At 50.8% G+C, this 21,840-nt stretch overlaps 1 protein-coding gene across 1 annotated transcript in view; it reads right to left on the bottom strand.

Moving 5' to 3' along the window:
- Positions 1 to 260: 260 nt before the first annotated feature.
- The window catches only part of ABCG4 (ATP binding cassette subfamily G member 4), a 79,092-nt gene continuing 57,512 nt past the window's right edge, over positions 261 to 21,840 (bottom strand). The window contains exons 6-15 of the mRNA XM_078608214.1: positions 17,405 to 17,550; positions 16,105 to 16,228; positions 11,108 to 11,222; positions 9,078 to 9,235; positions 5,352 to 5,456; positions 4,526 to 4,694; positions 3,750 to 3,850; positions 2,346 to 2,504; positions 1,363 to 1,481; positions 261 to 547 (exon numbers count right to left, since the gene is read on the bottom strand). Of these exons, the coding sequence (XP_078464340.1) occupies positions 316 to 547; positions 1,363 to 1,481; positions 2,346 to 2,504; positions 3,750 to 3,850; positions 4,526 to 4,694; positions 5,352 to 5,456; positions 9,078 to 9,235; positions 11,108 to 11,222; positions 16,105 to 16,228; positions 17,405 to 17,550 (1,428 nt within the window). The 3' untranslated portion in view covers positions 261 to 315. The remainder of the gene's footprint in view (positions 548 to 1,362; positions 1,482 to 2,345; positions 2,505 to 3,749; positions 3,851 to 4,525; positions 4,695 to 5,351; positions 5,457 to 9,077; positions 9,236 to 11,107; positions 11,223 to 16,104; positions 16,229 to 17,404; positions 17,551 to 21,840) is intronic.

The following is a 21,840-nucleotide window of genomic DNA, read 5'->3' as shown; positions in this document are numbered from 1 at the left end:
CGGTAGCGCAGACGCAACGCGTCCCCCTTCTCCCCCTGCCCCCCCCCCCCCCCCCCCCGACGGCACGCGTGCGAGCTGTTTTGGCGGGCGACGTGGCGTGATTTATCGGTGAGTGAAGAGTGATTTTCGATTTGTTTGTTTGCTCGTTTTGCGAGTTATTGTTCCGTTCATCGTTGTTGCTTTCCTCCGCCGGGTGCCCGCCCACCACGCTTCCTTCGCCGCCGCCCCCGCTTGGTTGCTCCCCACCACGGGGGGGGGGGGGGGGGCCGTGAACGCGTTACCGTCGAGACCCGCACGGGAGGGGGGGGGGAGCTTTTATCTCTCGGCCTTGACGCGGATCCGCAGCACGACGTAGGCCAGCAGGCGCAGGCACAGGAAGAACACGGCTAGGATGATGAAGTCGAGGTACAGCTTGCCGTCCTGCACCGCAAGCTGCTCCAGCACGGCCGTCGGTTGCTGGAACGGGCACAGGGCGGCCGTGGTGTTGCAGTTCAGCTCGGCTCGATCCAGCCCGTAGATGGAAATGAGGACGCCTTCGAAGCCGTACCTGTCGGCGCAGACGGAAATAAATAAAAGTTCAGCGAGCTGGCAAGGGTTGTGGGTCCGTCTCCGCGCGAAGGTAGAAGAGCCGCAGCATACGAGTAATACTGAGAAGGAAGAAGGTTGAACAGAATAACAGGACGCGCGAGAGCGAACTTCAAAATGGAACGAACGGCGACGGGAAGGATTCAGGAACAGACTGCTACGGTTTCGTCAAAAGAATGCCGCAAAACAAGGAAGCCAGCAGGAGCATTGGCAATGCCCTTAAAGGGCAACAGAAGCAGAGGACGACCAAGAGAAAGATGGACTGGTGTGGCCTGGTGGTGGTGGTTCTAGAAGAGAGAGGGGAATGACCCAAAAACAACAGCAGCAGATGTGATGTGATGATCATCACCAGCAGAGGAGGACTGTTTGCTGCTGCTGCTGCAGCCAAACGTTTGCGGACAACGTAAAGGGGGTTATAACTGGACAAGTAAGACACTTGTTTAACACGTAGGCTTTCGCGATAACTATTATTCATAATAAACCTTTTATGGGTTAGATCTCGTAAATATAAATGTGTCGTTAACCCACCACCACCCGACACAGCCAATAAGTAAGGTTTGTCACGTTAACAAAACGTACCAACTGGTTACCAATTCAGTTTATTGGAGAGTAAAACCCACAACATTTACAATTTGAGTTAACGACGATTTTCACTTCCGATTTCCACCAGCTTCTTCAGGCGATTTGCCAGAAATGCGAAGGAGTCTTCCTTTTGCCGGGGGCCTTACAGCAGGACGCCCGCCACGCGTCGTCACGTGATGGCCAGCGGCCCCCTACCTGACGTAGGAGATGTAGGAGATCCACTGCAGGTAGGTGGGGATGGTGTCGAAGCTGACAAAGAAGCCGGAGAAGAGCAGCACGGGGATGGCTGTGACCGGACCGGCGTACGTCGCCACCTGGGTTCATCCACGCACGGCACGGCGTAACGTAATCACTAGCACGCGCGCGCGTGACGTTTCACCACAGTGACGTCACCCCTCACAACAAGAATCATAACAAGTCAGTCGGTGATAATCCACCGCTGGGTGAGCACCTCCTCACACCGTGCGCGCGAGTGGGGATTAGTTTACCACACTTTCAGCACGATGGTCAGCGTGGGTTGGTGAAGTTGGCTGGCACAGATTTGGGAACGTACGAGTACAATGCGACAATGTATTTTTCCGTACTACCCTCTGCTGCCCACCATGTAGTCCCCTGGCCAAAAAGCGAGCGTGTTGTACATGGGGTGGTCACGTGTTTCAAGTAGTTCCCCCGCACCTCCGATTAGCACGGTTGGCTACGTACGGTGTGAAAGAAGTTCATACATACACACATTTTTCTCTCCAAAACCGATATTCTCCATCAAACACACTACGATACCCTTCTGTTACGACCTTCACCTAATAACAAAAAAAGCAGAGCTACTATACACAATAGTCATCTCAAAGTAAATTGACAAAAAATAAGTGACAGCATCTGCCACGCCAGTGAGTTACAGTCACTACAGTTATTTTGCTGTGCCTTTTTACACCTGATGAAGGAAGCTTGTGTTGCCTCTGAAACGTCGTGATTTATTCTTTTATTTCTATTATTTTTTTATATTATTTATTTATTTATGCCTACGTGACTTTACCGAAAAAACCTAAGAGTATGAATCCTTGCAGTCACGAAAGCTTCAAATCTAGAACCAGGTAACATCGTCGAGCAATTTGTTAAGTAAATGGCTCGAAGGAAGCCCCCCTCCCCAATACAGCGGAGGGACTATGCGGGGCAGCACGAACCTGCAGGGAGGTGGAGGCGGCGCCGATGAGAAGGCCCAGCGACTGCGCCACGAGCGACGTCATGACGGAGATGGCCGTGAAGAGGACGAAGCGCAGCAGCTCGGGCGGCTGCGACGTCATCCAGTAGACGATGGCGCAGTACGCCATGGGGAAGGCCACCTGTGGGGCGACGTTCATCCCAAACCATCGCGGGCGTGAATCACCCACGACGACGACCACGGCGGCGGCGGCGGTTCTATCGTTCGCGACAATTATGAAGTGACGCTTTTTTTGTTTATCATGGTTGCTAAGCCACAGGCAACGAGGCACAGTGAGCTCTTTTGGTCCCCCCCCGTACGTAGCCAACCGCGCTCATCGGAGGTGCCCAAAACGCTGAGCGATCGGCAACAAACAAACCGCCGGTGTGATAAGTAAGAGTTTATACGCTTCCCGAATTGAGAAAAGCGACGATTGGGAGGGATTTCCCAAGGAGGAGGAGGAAGAAAGAGAAGCGGTATATTGTGACCTTTACGATGATGGTCATGAAGACCGGTGTGGAGTAGTTAATAGCGCGGTGAACTCAACACCACGACTCGAGTTTGACCCCTGGTCACGGTTAACGTCAATTGGCGAGCGATATCCGAACCGGTCCTGGATCCCGCCCCCACCCCCCGCCTCCCTGACCAAAGTGCTCTGACCAGCATGGTGAAGTATGGTCACACATTAATTCTAGATTTGAAGCTTTCGTGACTGCAAGGATTCATACTCTTTGGTTTTTTCGGTAAAGTCACGGAGGTGATTTAATTTAGTTGTTGTCTTTTATTTTATTTTATTTTTTACCTACGTGACTTTAAAAAAAAACAAAGAGTATGGTCACATAACCACTTGGACCAACACGGCGTTGCCGAGTCCTTCGTAAACAAACATTTACGATGATAATAACAACGTTGATTTTTTCGATTTAAAGCTTTCGTGACTGCAGGGATTCATCTTCTTGGTTCTTTCGGTAAAGTCACGTGGAATGGAAATAATAAAATAATAAAAATAAAACATAATAAAAAAATTCTCACGACGTTTCGGCCACAACGCAAGCAGCCATCCTCAGGTGGGGAACAGGTCTGTCGAGAAGACAGAGACAAAACGCTTCTCCACCTGAGGACGGCTGCTTGCGTTGTGGCCGAAACGTCGTGAGAATTATTTCATTGTTTTATTTGTATCATTTTATTATTTCCATTCTACGTGACTTTACCGAAAGAACCAAGAAGAACAATGATGATGCCAACAAGAGTGATACTGCTGACCATGATGATGCTGACGAGCATGATGGTAATTGTGATGATGACTGACTACGGTTAAGGCATCGCAGCGCGTTGCCTCGGCCTCTGAGCGGGGAAGCCGCCGGTCATCCCAGCGGCGAGCGGCTACCTGGAAGGGAATGTCGGCCATCGTCTTGGCAAGGTAGTAGGCCTTGAGGCTGTACCAGTAGTTGAGGTGCTCCCTCATGAACACTCCCATCTCCTCGGGAACTGTGCGCACACAAAATGCACGCCCGCAATGACCAACGTTATATATATAATACAACAAAATTCTAACTAAACTTTTTTTTTTACCATGTAAGGCCCACTGAGCTATGTAGTTATTTTTTTTCAAAAGCTACCTGACCATCACTAATGCGAGCTCATCGTGTGGAATCTAAAGCAGCCAAATACTCTAAAACGCACGTTTCTTAATGTGGAGGGGAAAACCGGAAGACCTGGAGAAAAATCCACGCAATCATGGGGAGAACATGCAAACGCCAATTATACAGGCGTCAGGGTTGGGATCGAACCCACGGATTTTAGTTTCCCAGGCAAGGTAGTTAACGTAACTATTTTTTTCATTTTACCAGGTAAGGCACACAGAGCTATACAGCTATTTTTCATAAGCGACCTTGCTATCACAAATGATAGCTTAACGGAGTGGCTCACAACGTGAACATTTATAGCGGCCAAACACCCTTAAACGCGTGATGTTCATTCTAAATGTGGAGGGAAAAACCGGAGGACCCGGAGAAAAATCCACATGACCACGGGGAAAAGAGACACGCAAAACACCAAATGTACAACAGGGGTCAGGGGTCGGGATCGAACCCACGACTTCCTGCATACCAGGCGAGGGGGTTAACATCTCGACACCGAGTCGCAGGCCGGAGGAGAACTCACAGGTGAGCACGGTGGGCATGAGGGCGGCGAACATGAGGAAGAGCATGGAGAAGAAGAGGAAGCCGGAGTTGTTGAAGACCTTGGTGGCCTCGTTGCCGATGTGCAGGTACAGCAGGCCAATGAGGAGGCCGATGGCGATGTGGGAGCCCAGGCGCATGTGGGTGAGCACCTGAAACGACGACGACAAACGGGCTCGCGGCTCGCGCACGATCGCAAAGGTAACGACAAAGACAAAGATCCCACCCCCGATAGCCTTCATAGACTGTTGGCGAGTAGCGGCTATGAAGGCCGTCACGCCACACGAGGGGATGGGTGGCCAGCACCACGCCTGCGTCTCCCTCGTGGCGACGTTTACACGGAGGGGACGACCGCCATGCAGCCTCGCGGCCTAGGCCTCTCCAAGCCGGACTCGTGGAGGGGGGCGGTGGGACAGCCTTGGCGGTTAGGGGGCACGTCCATCATACGCAAACGAATTCATCATTGTAATTACATAATTAATTGTTACATTACATTTACACGCATTACCAAACACGTTTAATTAACACTTGATAACGATAACTCAGTTTTTGAAATTGAAAATATTAATTTCACACTGCAACATTTCCCCCGAGGAGCAAACTTAACAGGGCCATCCTGAAAAAGTGTCAGAATAATTGGCGAGGCTTTCCTGGGTAAACAATAATATTGAATTGTATTCACAATGTTATACAAGGTAACAACATGAAAATGTAGTATTAATGTACAGTTTGACCTTCTTTTCAATGTACGTAGTACAAACTGCGATAATCGGAGATGAAAACATGAGGAATTGGTCTCTGTGACTCACCATGTCCCTCATGATGGAGAGGATGCTGCGCTTGAATAGAATTGAGAATTGCGTGAATCCACCCGTTGAGAAGCTGTGGCAGTTTTCACTGACAGCACTTCGCTCCTGGGCGACACACAGGGGAACACAGCTCTTACACAGCTCACAGCACCTACACACCGACCAATCACAAACACACACAGCTCACAGCACCTACACACCGACCTATCACAACGCACACACGGCTCACAGCACCTACACACCGACCAATCACAAACACACACGGCTCACAGCACCTACACACCGACCAATCACAAACACACACAGCTCACAGCACCTACACACCGACCTATCACAACGCACACTAGGATCACAGCACCTACACACCGACCAATCACAACGCACACGGCTCACAGCACCTACACACCGACCAATCACAACGCACACGGCTCACAGCACCTACACACTGACCAATCACAACGCACATGGCTCACAGCACCTACACACCGACCAATCACAACGCACACACGGCTCACAGCACCTACACACCGACCAATCACAACGCACACGGCTCACAGCACCTACACACCGACCAATCACAACGCACACGGCTCACAGCACCTACACACTGACCAATCACAACGCACATGGCTCACAGCACCTACACACCGACCAATCACAACGCACACACGGCTCACAGCACCTACACACCAACCAATCACAAACACACATGGCTCACAGCACCTACACACCGACCAATCACAAACACACATGGCTCACAGCACCTACACACCGACCAATCACAACGCACACGGCTCACAGCACCTACACACCGACCAATCACAAACACACACGGCTCACAGCACATACACACCGACCAATCACAACGCACACACGGCTCACAGCACCTACACACCGACCAATCACAACGCACACGGCTCACAGCACATACACACCGACCAATCACAACGCACACACGGCTCACAGCACCTACACACCGACCAATCACAAACACACGCGGCTCACAGCACATACACACCGACCAATCACAACGCACACGGCTCACAGCACCTACACACCGACCAATCACAACGCACACGGCTCACAGCACCTACACACCGACCAATCACAAACACACACGGCTCACAGCACATACACACCGACCAATCACAACGCACACACGGCTCACAGCACCTACACACCGACCAATCACAAACACACACGGCTCACAGCACATACACACCGACCAATCACAACGCACACGGCTCACAGCACCTACACACCGACCAATCACAAACACACACGGCTCACAGCACCTACACACCGACCAATCACAAACACACACGGCTCACAGCACCTACACACCGACCAATCACAAACACACACGGCTCACAGCACCTACACACCGACCAATCACAAACACACACGGTTCACAACACCTACACACCGACCAATCACAAACACACACGGCTCACAACACCTACACACCGACCAATCACAAACACACACGGCTCACAGCACCTACACACCGACCAATCACAAACACACACGGCTCACAACACCTACACACCGACCAATCACAACACACACGGCTCACAGCACCTACACACCGACCAATCACAACACACACGGCTCACAGCACCTACACACCGACCAATCACAACACACACGGCTCACAGCACCTACACACCGACCAATCACAACACACACGGCTCACAGCACCTACACACCGACCAATCACAAACACACACGGCTCGCAGCACCTACACACCGACCAATCACAAACACACACAGTTCACAACACCTACACACCGACCAATCACAAAACACACACGGCTCACAACACCTACACACCGACCAATCACAAACACACACGGCTCACAACACCTACACACCGACCAATCACAACACACATGGCTCACAGCACCTACACACCGACCAATCACAAACACACGCGGCTCACAACACCTACACACCGACCAATCACAACGCACACACGGCTCACAACACCTACACACCGACCAATCACAAGCTGCACTTAATTGCAACACTTAAATGTTCAATTATTAAACTCTTAATAATGTTCCATTATTTATAGTTTTGCAGTGAAGGTTGTTGATGAATCTCAATCCCAAAAAAATCTCGTGGATAATTTTATTCATTGCGAGAAATTTCCTCGTGATAATCTACTTTGTCGAGCTATTGTTTGTGGCCAAGTCGCTTCTGAAAAAGAGATATTAAGCTCGGGTTGGCCTTACCTGGTAAAATAAAAAATTGTTTTATTTACAAGGTAAATTAATCTTCACGTAACTCAGGTTTCCCCTAGCTCACGTGGCATTGCCTCAAGTGTCTCAATGAACATATATTCCATCTCCTGGTTCAATACAGAATACGAACAAACAAATAAACCTCACGTTGAACTTCGCATTGGTTTCCTTAGGCAGAGATAACCGAGGTCCCTGTCTCCCAGCACTCAGCAGAGGGAGCTGTTAGGCAGGGCCAGCGGGGGTTTAACGGGTCTTTAGGCCGAGCGAATCATTGGCACTCATTCATTTACAGGCGCAGTGCTCAATGAGTGCACACTTGTATTGATTGAGCAACGGGGAGGGGGGGGGGAGTCTTTCGTCAGCTCTGGCAATTGACGGCGTAAATATACCAACAGCGAAGAAAATCGCAGTGCCCTTTGCATATACCTCGCATTATAACCACGTGAAATGTTTGCCCAACGACCCATTACAAGAGCTAGGGCGGAGAGCAAATGTTAAAGGGTTTACACTTGCCAACAGAGTGGATCCATTATTAACCGCGTCTCTCACCGCGTTAAGACTTCGTGCATACTCACACTCGTCAGCGTTTCCGTTTACCTTTGCGGCACGGCGGTGCTAGTGTGCCGAAAAAATTCCGTGCCGGAAATCACCACGGCGCAAACGCAGGTCTCACGCGAGCAAAATGCCGGCAAGTGACGCACGCGCCATCCTCCGCACACGTGCTGAAGAAACCCACAATAAAGGTGCTTTCCAAATTGCGCTGGGGTGGGCGCGCGTACCTCGGAGAAATCAATGTCACACTTAACGGTGGGTCAACTCGGCCCATCAACTCTCTGTGTGGGGTCAGTAAATGAAGCACCACCGTGGTGAGCAGTCACTTTGTGGAAGGTCTGGATCAGGACTGCCAATAGCGATTCCAAAAAGTCCAAATGTCCCCCCCCCCCCCGCCAACACCAGCCAGCACGGTAACCTGGGCAAGCGGTGAGCATTCGGGTTGCTTGAAGCAAGCGGTGGAAATTCCAAATTCCTATTTCTGGGGAATCTGGACTGCTGTTCCAATCCCACGAAGTGACCTGAGCCACACCCCAAAGCTCGTTGCGGAGGATACAAAACGTCCGACTGAATTAACACTCCTCTTGGTTCTTTCGGTAAAGTCACATAGAAGGGAAATAATAAAATAATAAAAAGAAAACATAATAAAATACAATTCTCACGACGTTTCGGCCACAACGCAAGCAGCCGTCCTCAGGTGAAGAAACAAAAAACCTAAGAATAGGTCTGTCGGAAAGACAGCGTCTGAATGAACACCACCAAGCTTGGCAGCGTATATTTAAGCTGGGTTGGAGGGGGGGAAGAGCGCCTTGACAAAGGAATTTTAACACTGGCCACGACACAGGGTAGCTCCATCCCCCCCCCCACCCCCTCCTTCCCAGCTCCGCTGAGCCGGCCGGCGAGGGTCCCGACGTGCGTGGCCACTCACGGTGAGCGCGCCGTTCCTGTGCGCGTCCGATGGCACGACCTCCAGGGCCCCGTCCCCGTCCAGGGACTTCTTGGGCTCCATGCTGCAGCGACCCTCGGTCACGGCCGACACGAGGATGGGGTTGAGGTCGCCGTACTCCCCCGAGGCCACCTCGATCACTGCACACGCGGGCGGTCGCGGGCAAACGGGCGGCGTCAGCGGCCGGCGTTACGATTAAAATTAAAACTATAATCTAAACTATTGTTATTTTATCAGTTAAGGCCCACCGAGCTATACAGATTTTTTTCGCAAGTGACCTGGCCATGAATGATAGCTCAACAGAGTGGCTCATCGTGTGGAAATGTATAGCAGCAAAATACTCCTAAATGTGGAGGGAAAAACCGGAGGACTTGGAGAAAAATCCACGCAATCACGGGGAGAACACACAAACTCCAAATAGACAGGCGTCGGGATCGAACCCACGACCTCCTATATACCAGGTGAGGTAGTTAACATCTCGCCACTGCGGCAGTATCAATGACCTGAGGATGCTCAACGCAGTCTCGAGCGAACCACTGCATCTACAGCGCTGAATTTAGTTACCGCAAATTGTTACTCAATTTACCGGCGAGCTGAAACGATAATAATAATTGGCCGCGTTAAATGCTCGTACAGTGCAACTGTAGGGTGACGCAGCACAAAATTGGCCATGTCATTATACGGCCTAAACCCAAAAAGAAATTAGAAATGAGTGTTAACTTAGTCAACTGTTTTTCACTTGAGCTATAGTCGGAGACTAGTCAACGACCTGTGGAACGTTAGTGAAGTCTGGCACATATACCATTCATTCTACTTCACCCATGTTCCAAGCCGCAACGATCCCTCCTTCCTCACGCTCCCTTTACAAGAAGCACCATCAAACAATGCCAAATACATGAGTGGTGCATTGCAAGCCAGCAAAGGCCATGGCACATTTCTCCATGGCGATGATCGATGTCACAGCATCATTGACGTCAGTTTCACGGCACATGGTGTGCTTTAGTGACACTTGCGTAACAATCGCAATGCCATGCACATATTTAAGAATGCCTTAATGAGCCTCAAGCTGTGTTAATTTAGCCAGAATTTACATTTGAGTCAATAGGCTCAGTCTACAATCATTCATGGATTTTTTTTGACTGCGAAATTCAATTAGTTATGTCAGTTTAGTGGACTAAAGCAGTGAAATATATGGACCACTCTTGTTAGTCAAGTGACGTTGATGTGAGGCGAGGCAGCATGAATAATAATCTCCCTTTTTTTCGATTTAAAGCTTTCGTGACTGCAGGGATTCATCTTCTTGGTTCTTTCGGTAAAGTCACGTAGAAGGAAAATAATAAAATAATAAAAATAGAACATAATAAAATTATTCTCACGACGTTTCTGCCACAACGCAAGCAGCCGTCTTCAGGTGGAGAACAGGTCTGTCGAGAAGGCAGAGTCTGTGGCCGAAACGTCGTGAGAATTATTTTATTATGTTTTGTTTTTATTATTTCCTTCTACGTGATTTTACCGAAAGAACCAAGAAGATGAATCTCCCTTTTACCAAGGAAATCCTCAAGAGTTCAAGAATCCACTGCTGCGGTGCCATCTCATTGGGAGACTCTCAGCCCAGTCTGAAAACAAACGGCGTTCCCAGTCTCCCATCCAAGTACGAACGAGCGTGTCCCTGGTGTGGCTTTCTCCTCTCAACCACTTCTACTGTCAGCACCGTCCAAGCTTTTTTGAATTCAACTCCCGAAGATTTCCCGCAGCAGCGCGTGGCAAAATCTCGAAGAGAAATTTAAAAAAGCCCAAAACGCACGGCCCGAAATCCACGCCTGGGATTACAACCGAGCGGGCAAACCTCTCGTGTCGAATCAACCCGCACGCTCGGTCACATGGAGCGCGACGGCGTGTGCGTGCGTGCGTGCGTGTGCGCGTGTGTGTGTGCGTGTGTGCGTGCGTGAGCGTGTGTGCGTGCGTGTGTGCGTGTGCGTGCGTGCGTGCGTGCGTGCGCGGGGCTTACGAACCGAAGTCGGCGGGATTGTGGTAGGTGGGGCAGTGGAGGCCAAGTCCTCGCAGGTACGGGACGAGCTCCGTCACGGTGCCCTTGTAGATGCACTGGCCCTGGCTCAGGATGTACAGCTGCAGCAGAGAACACGGCGTCGCTTTAAACCACGCATCACCTCTCGGTGGGGGTTGTGGGGGGGGGGCAGTACGCCGGAATGAAATGGCTGTAGCCAGGTAAGTAACATTCCCGAAGTAAGAAAATCCTCCAATTTAAAAAATCGGCCAAGAGCGTCGTATGCAACCAACAACCGGAGTTCTATTTCTCTTCTACTTTGATTTTTTTTAAAACTTTCCGCAAAACAAATTACAATATAGTACAATGTGTGTGTGTGTGTACGTGTGCGCTGAAGCATTGTGTGCATTTAAACCGACGGCCCTTTGCCAATCGACAACGGGGATGAGGGCTTCCCCGTGTTTTTTGAGTAGCGGGGGTTATTTTACCAAATTTCGCCCCGCTGGTCAGAGCCGGTTGGTGAGAGGCGAGACACACAAATGTGTGCGCACACAAGTACGGTACAGCAATCGATCTGGCTGAATGTGCCCTCTACTGTCCACAACTTAACCCCGAAGCCTATAGCACCTGCGACGGTCGGTCAACCACCCCAAGCCCCATCTGGACATAGGTTTGCTTAGCTTGAGACTTTATGAGATTGGGTGCATTCTGGGTGATGTGGTAATATGCATAAAGCATTATAATTCTGCATTAAATGAAATACACATTTCCTCTGCATAATGTGTGCGGCATTTCAGTGCACCATGCTTAGACAACGTTTAATAATGATTGACCTTGCCATTGTACTGTGTAATGGAAACATTTTACAACAATAAAATGATATTTATTTAAACAATCCACAAGTTGGTCTTGTATATTACCGTACATAAGCACACGTAAACATACCAATGTTAGCCAAGTTACATTTTATGGAAAACTGTTGCTTGTGCGCACCTATTAATGGTGGTTTACCCAGGAAGAAGGGAGATGCTGCTACCACAATTGAGTAATTGGAAGGTCGTTTTTCGGCATTGGGATATTTTGGACAATACCAGTTACGTTGTGTGTATTTTTTTTAGCTATGAGAGGAAACAGCAGAACCTGGAGATAACCCATACCAAACAGCAGCTTTTGGCGAACTATCGCGCACTTTCAGGTGCGCTTCTGCGGCCGTCTGGAACGCTCTCCCTTCCGACATTAGGAAGCCACTGGAGCTAAGCACGTTTAAATAATCTAGATTGAAAACTCATTTCTTTAGAACTGATTTTTGTCTCGAGTTTGTTGTCCTTCCCCCCCACCTCTGATGAGCGCAGGTTGGCTACATACAGTGCGAAAGAAGTTTAACATACATACAGGGGGAGAACATACAAACTCCACACAGAAAGGTTCCGAGTTGGAAATCGAACCCAGGTCTATTTGTCTGTTGTTACCACTACGCCACCGCACTGCCCGACAAAGTGCACTTGAATAATCCCATCATATAAACCATAGATCCATACAACCCATGGATGCCCTCTGTTGGAATCCGGTGTGAGCGTGGGTGTAGGTGGAGGGGCACATGACGCGTCAGGATGTAATGCATACACTCGCACACAGGCCCCCCAATATCCCCCCGGCGACAACATGCTCCCATCCACCGCGCCCCCCCCCCCCCCCCCAACGATCGTTATTAATTTAGAATGACGCAAAGTACTTTGGCCGCAACGCTGAACGCAGATGACGCATGTATAATTTAGTTGCTTTGCGGTGATATCTCTTCGCGGAGTGCATGCATCCGCTGGCAGACGAAGCCCGTTATTAATGGGGATGGGGAGAGGTGCGGGGGGGGGGACAAATCGGATCTTTGGAAAATAATACCAGACTGCCCGCCACCACACAGATTGCAAAATGTCACCGGGGCTATTCCTGTACCTCCGATGTGGAGAGCGGGACAAAGCGGCGCAGTGCTGCTCCAGCGAACCCGGCGACCCGAGTTCCAATCCGGGCCGCGGCCAACATCAGTGGCGAGTGAGCTGTTGAAACTTCACCGACCCGTGCCGACCCAGCGGGGTCAAGTCTGGACAATCAACCCCCCCCACCCCCACCCCCCCCCCCCTCACGAGCGAGAGAAGTTGGGGAGAGGCCTTCGTCCGGAAGCGGATTGACGAAGGGCCAAGTATTAGCAAATGCAAATGTGAGCTGTTGGAATTATTTTCAGGAAAACATATTTCGCGATTAGAGTGAAATCTCATTTTAGACGGTGCAGCATGCATCTTGTCGTAGGTGGGATCTTTTTTTTATTTAATCGAGCGCTCCGCACACACAGCAGGGGATTTAATTAGATTTGACATTTCTAACAAAACCCTCTAGCTCGAAAAGGAAATTCTGCCAACGCAACGCGCGGCGCCTCAAGTGCAGCCGCCCTCTCGTGTGTTATTATAAAGTCTCTTGCACAAGGACGAGAGGCGACTGCGCTGCGACGGGCTCTCGCTTGACCGGGAACACTGCGGGATATCGCGTGGAGTGGCATTCACCGGCGTGTATTTTGGCGAACCGAAATATTATTGTTCTCACGCCTTGCGACAGAAGGTGACTATAGGTGGAGGTGGGAGGGGTGATGTGGGTGGGGGGAGGGCGGGGGGGAGGGTGGTGTGGGTGGGGGTGGGGGGGGTGGTCGGAGGGTTGGGTGGGTGGGGGGAGGGGACGGGTGGGTGGGTGGGTGGGGGGAGGGGTGGGTGGGTGGGGGGGAGGGGTGGGGGGGGAGGGGTGAGTGGGTGGGGGGAGTGGGTGGGGGGAGGGGTGGGTGGGTGGGGGGGAGGGGTGGGTGGGTGGGTGGGTGGGGGGAGGGGTGGGTGGGTGGGTGGGTCGGAGGGAGGGGTGGGAGGGTGGGAGGGGGTGAGTGGGTGGGGGGCGCTAATTAATTGGTGCCACTGAGGACAGGAAGTCGCGCTACATCTCGCATCCCCGTATCGTGGCTATGAACCCAGCAACTCTGGTTCGATTCCCAGCCACGGCATCAGTGGCGAGTGATCTTGCATGGCCCCTGCTGCTCCATAAACCCACTAACATCATCTAACCCCTTTCAAACAACAACATAAATGCCAGGCAACTGCCAGCACTGTTGTTCTTCATGTGTGGCAAGTGTAACATTTTTATGTTTGATTTCTTTATTTAAAAATTCGAATTTGTGTTTGTCGTGTAAAAAAAAAGTTCTAGAGTGGAACACTTTGGGGCTGAAACGTAGCTCAGCTTGTGACATGGGGATGAGTCAATGGGAAAAGGATGATCGTCTTTAACGAGTTTTTGCTTGACGAGCAATTCTTTTTGCGAAACGGCGTCTCGCTCGTTAAGCGAGGCGACGCGCCTGTCATGTCGTTCATTGAACCGGGATAAAAACCACACCGAGCCTCAAGACTTTCTCAGGAGGGACCCACTAACAGTGAGCTTTGACAAATTCTATCTCTTGTGTGGGAGGAAAACAAATAAGTTGGGGTCTGCTTGGAAGAAAGAGACCAACATTTTCCATACAAGGCCTCTACTGGCTCTGCCGCGTCAATGTCCATCTGCCAGCAGGGGCATGGGCAAGCAATTGCAGAGCTGTACCTTTGCCTTCAAATTTTGGCTCAAACACTAGTCACCACAAACGGGCATGTCAAGCTGGTCGGGTCCCACCTGTGTGGTTCGGTCAGCCTGTGACCCACCAATGATCTCAGGCCTTTCACCATCTGCACTGACCTAGCGACCACTCCTGAAGTCAGGCCTGACCCCGCCTTGTCAGTCATCGAGGTTATTGGACCATACTTCACCATCCGTACTTTCACAGTATTGGTTCAGATATCGTTCGCCACCTATGTGAGCCTTGGCTAGGAACAGAACTGGGGTTGTTGCCAGGTATAACCACCGTGCTACTGCTCCACCCCAAGATGAAAGCATACCTTGGTCAAAATGAAAAAGATAATTAAGGAATGTGTTTTTTGTTGTTCTTGGGCATGGTTTTTGTGTAAATACCAATGTCTGATCTTGTAGCAGCTTAACTTGATGGGATTCGCTCTTATCAGATCACATTGGCCTTTGAATTTTCCCAGTTCTGATCTACATCAAGTTGAACATTCTTTACAACTCCTCTATCATCACATACACCACCTTACATACAGAAACACTTAATCTATTCGACTCAGCATCATCAACATCATCATCAGCCATGGTCAATCCACTTCTAGATAAAATCCTCCAAGAGCCACTGCCACATCTCACAACGCTGCGATGGCAAAATCCATCCAGCGGTTGCACACGAGCCGATTCTCATCGCTTCATCTCCACTGCGAACATCCTGCAAGGAATATGTTCCATTCGTGCTCAAGCCCACTTACGTTTAGTAACAGTTTGAATGATGCCATTAACATGCATGCATTCTCCAATACACACGACCCTCGTTTTGTTTCTTAATACAAATTCAAGCGTGCGTCTCTTCACGCTTCTTTGCGCAATTTTCAGATTTTGTTCCATACCTTTCGTTACTGCCCATGTTTCCGAACCACGCATCAAGTTACTCTCGCTCACTCGCAGTAGCAAAGAGGACACCGTTCTGGTGAACATTTGAGGCCGTTTTTTTGTATGCGCACAGGAACATCCGCACAATCAATGGGGCAATGTCATCACCTCTTGAGCAAGTGGCGTGCGGATTGTTACAGAGCATGATCGTGAAAGGTAGCAGTGAAATGGGGAGAACCTTCTTCCACCATCGACCATGGCTCATGATGCTGAATACTCAAACTAACGAAACTGTGATAATGCTACGTTTTTTTTTTTTACAAACGTGTCAATCCACTGCTGGATGAGGGCCTTTCCCCACGCCTTGCCACGTTGGTCAGTGCGACTTGGTAAAGGCAGGGGAGCACAGACGGTGGGGCGTAGCGTCACGGTACAACCTTGGGACTTCTGCTCAAGGCAAAGCATTCCCCGCCACTCCCAAGCGGCGGCGCTCACCTTGTCAAACATCTCGAAGAGCTTGGCGCTGGGCTGGTGTATCGTGCAGATGACCGTGCGTCCCCCCAGGGCCAGCGTCTTCATGAGGGACACCACCTGGAAGCACGATGAGCTGTCCAGGCCGCTGCACACAAACACAAAAAGGGGGCAAATGGCACCTCAATACAGGCAACCTCGCAACGAAGCTTTGGGGGAAGTTCCGTTAGCGGGGCGCTCTCGAAGGCCGCCCCACGGCACGCGAGGGCGTGGAGTGGGCCGGCAGCGTGCCCAGCCACGCGTGTCTCTCCCCAGTGCTGATGATGTTTAAACACCGCACCAGGTCGTGTCGACCCAGAAAACGACCGGGGCCGAGTCCGTTACTCGTCGCCGGTGTCGGTCGTGAGCGGGTATCGAACGCACGCTCGCAGGCTTTGATGGGCACCGCGCAAACCGCTGCGTCACCGCTCCCCACACGCGCACCCATAGGCAAACATCCCACATTTAGCCTCATGGATTGGAGGAGTGAGGCCTGTTAACGAGCCCCCATTAATGGCCAGCACGGCACGCGGTGGGTGGTGTGGGCAACCCCACTCCCGTCCGCAGGCCTCCCCGTCTCCCAGGCTGCCGAAGTTGACAATGGGCAAACCACTGGGCCAACATTACACACATACGCACACGCTTATAAACAACACTCTCTATCACTCGGCATCTCACCTGGTACGGTATCTAAACAATCGTCTCACCAGCGACACTCGTCTCACGATAGTATATCAACACACGTCTCACGGGCTATAGTATATTGACAGTCGCGTCACCAGCTACAGCATACGAAGCAGGTAGCGTGTTTCGCGAGTGCATCGTCGCGTGTTTGAAATCCCGGACACCAATTGGATGAAGGGGGTCAATTGAAGACCGCTGGCGAACACTGTGGAGTTCCGTGGACATTCCAAATGAAAGCCCCATCGACGACCCCACCACTGCTATGCACGGCGTTGATCTGCCAAGAAAACCTCGGTGCTCCACCAACCGTTTCGGAACGGCAACAGGTCGCTGTGCACACCTCCTCCTCCACAAGCGGAGAATTGAAGACGACCCACGGGGTGACTGCAGCCAGCCGAACCAGACAATCGACCGCATTGCAAACAACCACATCCTACGCCCGCTCTCTCCGGCGGACTCGGCAGTATCGGTCGCGCTGCTCCCGAAGCTATCGCGTGGCTCACTGACTAGGACGTGTGAGTTGCACGTACCTGCCGTACGCTAGAGAGAGAAAGAGAGAGAGATCGCGTGTCTCGGACTCCCGTCACCGCGTGGCCCTCACCTCGTCGGCTCGTCGAAGAACATGACGGGGGGATTGTTGACGAGCTCCAGGCCGATGGCGAGGCGCTTGCGTTGCCCGCCGGAGAGCCGGCACGTGCGCGTGTCGCGGCACTCCAGCAGGCCCAGCGCCGTCAGGATCTCAAACACCTGCGGCGCAGAGAGAGACCGTCATGGCGAGCAGCACCTGTGAAGGCCTCGCATCGGCGGCGCTTGGCTGGCCATCGAACAATGAGGGTCACCGCGTCGCGCGCTTTCAGATGCGCTTCTGCGGCCGTCTGGACCGCACTTCCTTCGGTTATGAGGAAGGCACTGGAGCTACAAACTTTTAAATGTAGAATGAAAACTAACTTCTTTAGAACTGCGTTTTTTGTTGAGTTTGTTGCCCTCCCGCACCTCCGATTAGCACGGTTAGCTATGTACGGTGCAAAAACAGTTCAACATATATACATACCATGTCGGTACCGCACACGAGGGGGTGGGTGGCCAACACCACGTTTGGCCGCCTTTGTCTCCCCAGTGGCGATGTTTACACACCGCACCAGGTACTCATTTGAGGCCGAGTCGACCTAGGGGAGGCCAAGGACCGGTTCAAATAGTCGTCACTGGTGTTGGCCGTAAGCGGGAATCGAACTCGGGTCACCGGGTTCGTAGCGCAGTGCGCTAACCGCTACACCACCACTCCGCACAGACCGATGAGTGCAAGTGCTGTTAGCGAGGAGCTATTAATGCTGGCACAGCCACACTAGGGGATGGGTGGCTGGCATCGTGCCCAGTTGCTTTGATGATGTTTACGCACCGCACCAGGTCCTCATTTTAGGCCGAGTTCACCTAGGGGAGGCTCAGAACCGGTTCAGATATTCACCGTCACTGATGTTGGTCGTGGAAGGGATGCAAACGCAGGTCGCCGGGTTCGTAGCGCGGCGCGCTAACTGCTCTGCCACTACTCCCCACTTTTACACATGCACATATAAAACACGTGTGGCTAACAGGGTAGCGCACACGTACGATGACATTGTTCACACCGAGAGAGGAATGAATGAGCGAACTATTGGAACGTGACCTTTGTTTTGGTCATGATTGCTATCCCGAACCCGGCTTCGCAGACTTCGAGAGCCCATTACGTTTTTTCTCACATTTGCAAGAGTCTATCTCGGCTGCCCGCTGCGAGGGCAGAATCGTGTAGAAGGTGTTGCAAAAAGACTGGCCGATTGCATCGCTGGCAACCGTGCACAGGTGACATCAGTGCGCTGTAAAGGCCAATAGCCGTGCAGGATATTTTTCTTTGTGGATATTTCATCAAAAGCATCAGGCTGTGGGGGGTGCCCAGCCCATGGGATCGTGGAATTGGCAACCCCATTAGGGTCTCTCCCCTTTCATCTCTCTCTCACTCTCACACACACAAAACAAGGACAGCAGTTGCACTACCGCTCCCAACTCTCTTTGTTTTGGTCAAAGAGAGTGGGGGGAGCACACACACATGCACACGCGGACACACATGGTTGGTGGATCACACAAATGCTGTGAAACTCCCTTCCCGCGGGCGTCGAGGTGCCATGCCCCGGCTTGCCAGAAGAACGCGGCAAACCAAACGTAGACTCCCGACGGTTCCAACTCGATTTGACAGATGCCCCCTCGCACACGTGTGGGGGTTTCATGCCGGGGTTTTTCCGTTTTCCTCCCACACGTCAACACTCCTGAATTGACCAATGCAACACCGACATATAACAGAGGACAGCAGAGCTTGGGGGAGGGCAGCATTCGGCACCAGCTGACCGGCTGGGTGCCTTCCCGCCTCTCTGTGGTTTCCTGTGCCTCCAAGTCGTTCTCTTAGCTTTGAGGATAGTGTGCAGCGCGCTACAAGGCGAGTTTACGATGAGAGAAAGCATCCATTGTGTGTTCTCTTCCCTCTCCCTTTGCAGTCTCTTGCTTTTGTATTTCCCTCTGTTCGAAGATCATCACAAATACGGTCACTGCATCGCGCGCTTTCAGATGCCCCTCTGCGGCCGTCTGGAACGCTCTTCTTTCCGATATTAGGAATCCACTGGAAGCTATGCCCTTTTAAATCATCGAGATTGAAAACTCATTTCTTTCAAACTGCTTTTTGTGTTTAGTTTGTGGTCCTTCCGCTGCACATCTGATGAGCACGGTTGGCTACATACGGTGCGAAAGAAGTTCAACGTACATGCAGACATAGCTAGGAGCACATACAGTTGATAACAGTATACCCTGGTTCCATTCGTCCACGTGTGCTGTTTGCCGTTTGTGAAACTACAAGTACAAAGTGAATCAGAGAGTAGAAAAGTGCACTGACATTACAGTACCCGAGTTGGACTCAAGGCCAAGGCATGAACAACAATCGGCGTGTATTTTTAAAAGGCACTCACCAAAACCATGCGTTACGAACTGAACCAGCCGAAGTTCAACTTTGGCTGTGGGCAACATGGGTGATGAGTGACATTCAAACTGGTAATGGAACCCCCCCACCTCTGCCCTTCATCAATCTTCAAGAAGCAGCATGGTGAAGAATGGTCAAGCAACCGCTATCCAGCACTGGATTGACAAATGGGCTGGACATTATTATTATTGTTGGTATATTATTGAATGTAGCATGTATATATTCTAATTGTACAGGAGTGTATACAAGCACTCCTTGACGTATACGTGTTAGATTCGTTCCTGGAAAAACGCGCGTATGTAAAAATTCGCGTATGCCAAAAGCAATTTTCCCATAAGAAATACTGATAAAGGAGGGGGTTAGGGGATTTCACTCACACTCGCAGACATAATCGCCTATATTATCCTAGCCTATATCAATCGTCCTATTGCCAGCGACGCTCCTCTTTAATATCTTCCTCTCCGTCCTCAAATCTTATCTTGCTACAGTACCCTCTCATTAACAATCCCTTCACCACCTGCACCCCCACCCCCCTTCCTCTCCGGATGTGAAGACTCCCCGGGCCACCTGTGTTCTTAATTATCCCTTCACAACTTGTTGTCTTTCTAATTTCTCTCAGCACCCATTTTATAAATCTCTAGTGGCTCCGTGCAACGTCTCCTTCTCCACTTAGTCCCCCGTGCAATGTAACTACGGCGGAGTTGTGGAGAGGATGGATGGAGACGAGGAGGGAGACGCGAGACAAAGGGAAGAGCCCGCTGGTGGAGCACGCGGCGAGATGCTGTGCGGTGGAGCACGTGACTCGTCATCGCACCGCACCGGCTGCTGGGGGTGGCGCACGTCACGTTGCGGTTGACGTTACTACGAAAATTGCCTCGCCTACGTCAGTAAAAGGTCTGAATTCAAAGCTCCACGTTATTCCAAAATGGCGGACCACAAAAGCACGTAAACCGAGGAGTGCCTGTGCACAGTGTTCTTCCCTCGTTATTCACGAACTTGCTGTCTGTGAATCGCATCTGGAACTCTACATGACTGCATCGACAGAGAGAAAGTGATGAGATAAAGTGATGAGATAAAGTGATGAGAGATAAATTGATGAGATAAAGTGATGAGAGATAAAGTGATGATGTAAAGTGATGAGAGAGAACGTGATGAGATAAAGCAATGAGAGAGAAAGTGATAAGATACAGAGATGAGTTATTATGATAATGTTCATATATTTGATAGCTTATCTACGTATTTATTCAAGGCAATAAAAAAATCACATTTTCGGGGGCCAATATCATTATCCAAGAAATGTGAAATTCACGAGTATCTCTGGAACGTATCCCTCGCAAATAACGAGGAAATACTGTACACTCATGAGGAGGAATTTTAAATATGCATGTCTGCTCAAACACAGTAGCTATTTGTGGACACTCCCAATGGGATACCACCGTTTAAAAGGATGTCACCGGTAGATAACCGAATGAACTGCTGCCAATTTTAGAGATTTGTTCACTTTCTCCGAACTTGAAAGGTCCCTGCATTGGCACGCACCACGAGTTGCAATGGGCAGGGTGGGGAGCGGTGGTGCAGCGGTTAGCGCTACGAACACGGCGACTCGAGTTCGATTCCCGCTCACGGCCAACACCGGTGACGATTATTTTAATCGGTCCTGAGCCTCCCCTAGGTCGACTCGGCCTCAAATGAGTACCTGGTGTCGTGTGTAAACATCGCCACTGGGGAGACAAAGGCGGTCGTGCCGGCCTTCATAGGTGCTCACTAACAGCACTCGCCCCAACAGTCTGTTAAGGCTACACAGGGGATATTTGTCTTTGTTTTTGCACTCAAACACTGCACAACGGTGCCCAATGCGCTTTTCCCCACTTTAGAAGTCAAACAAAGTCCCTTCCACTTGCAATACATAAGAAAGTAAGGACTTAAGCGAAGCTGCGCTTATTGCCATGGACGATGCACCTTATTGATACTCGACTTAGTCATGATGATCCTGCCAATAAAAGTCCTTTGTGTAGTTCACCAGGTGACAGAATTTGAATGCG

Source organism: Lampetra planeri, chromosome 29 (genome assembly GCF_965212315.1).
Source record: "Lampetra planeri chromosome 29, kcLamPlan1.2.h2, whole genome shotgun sequence".
NCBI classification, from domain to species: domain Eukaryota; kingdom Metazoa; phylum Chordata; class Hyperoartia; order Petromyzontiformes; family Petromyzontidae; genus Lampetra; species Lampetra planeri.
The sequence above is the reverse complement of the archived record's forward strand: the minus strand, read 5'-3'. Positions and strand labels throughout refer to the sequence as shown.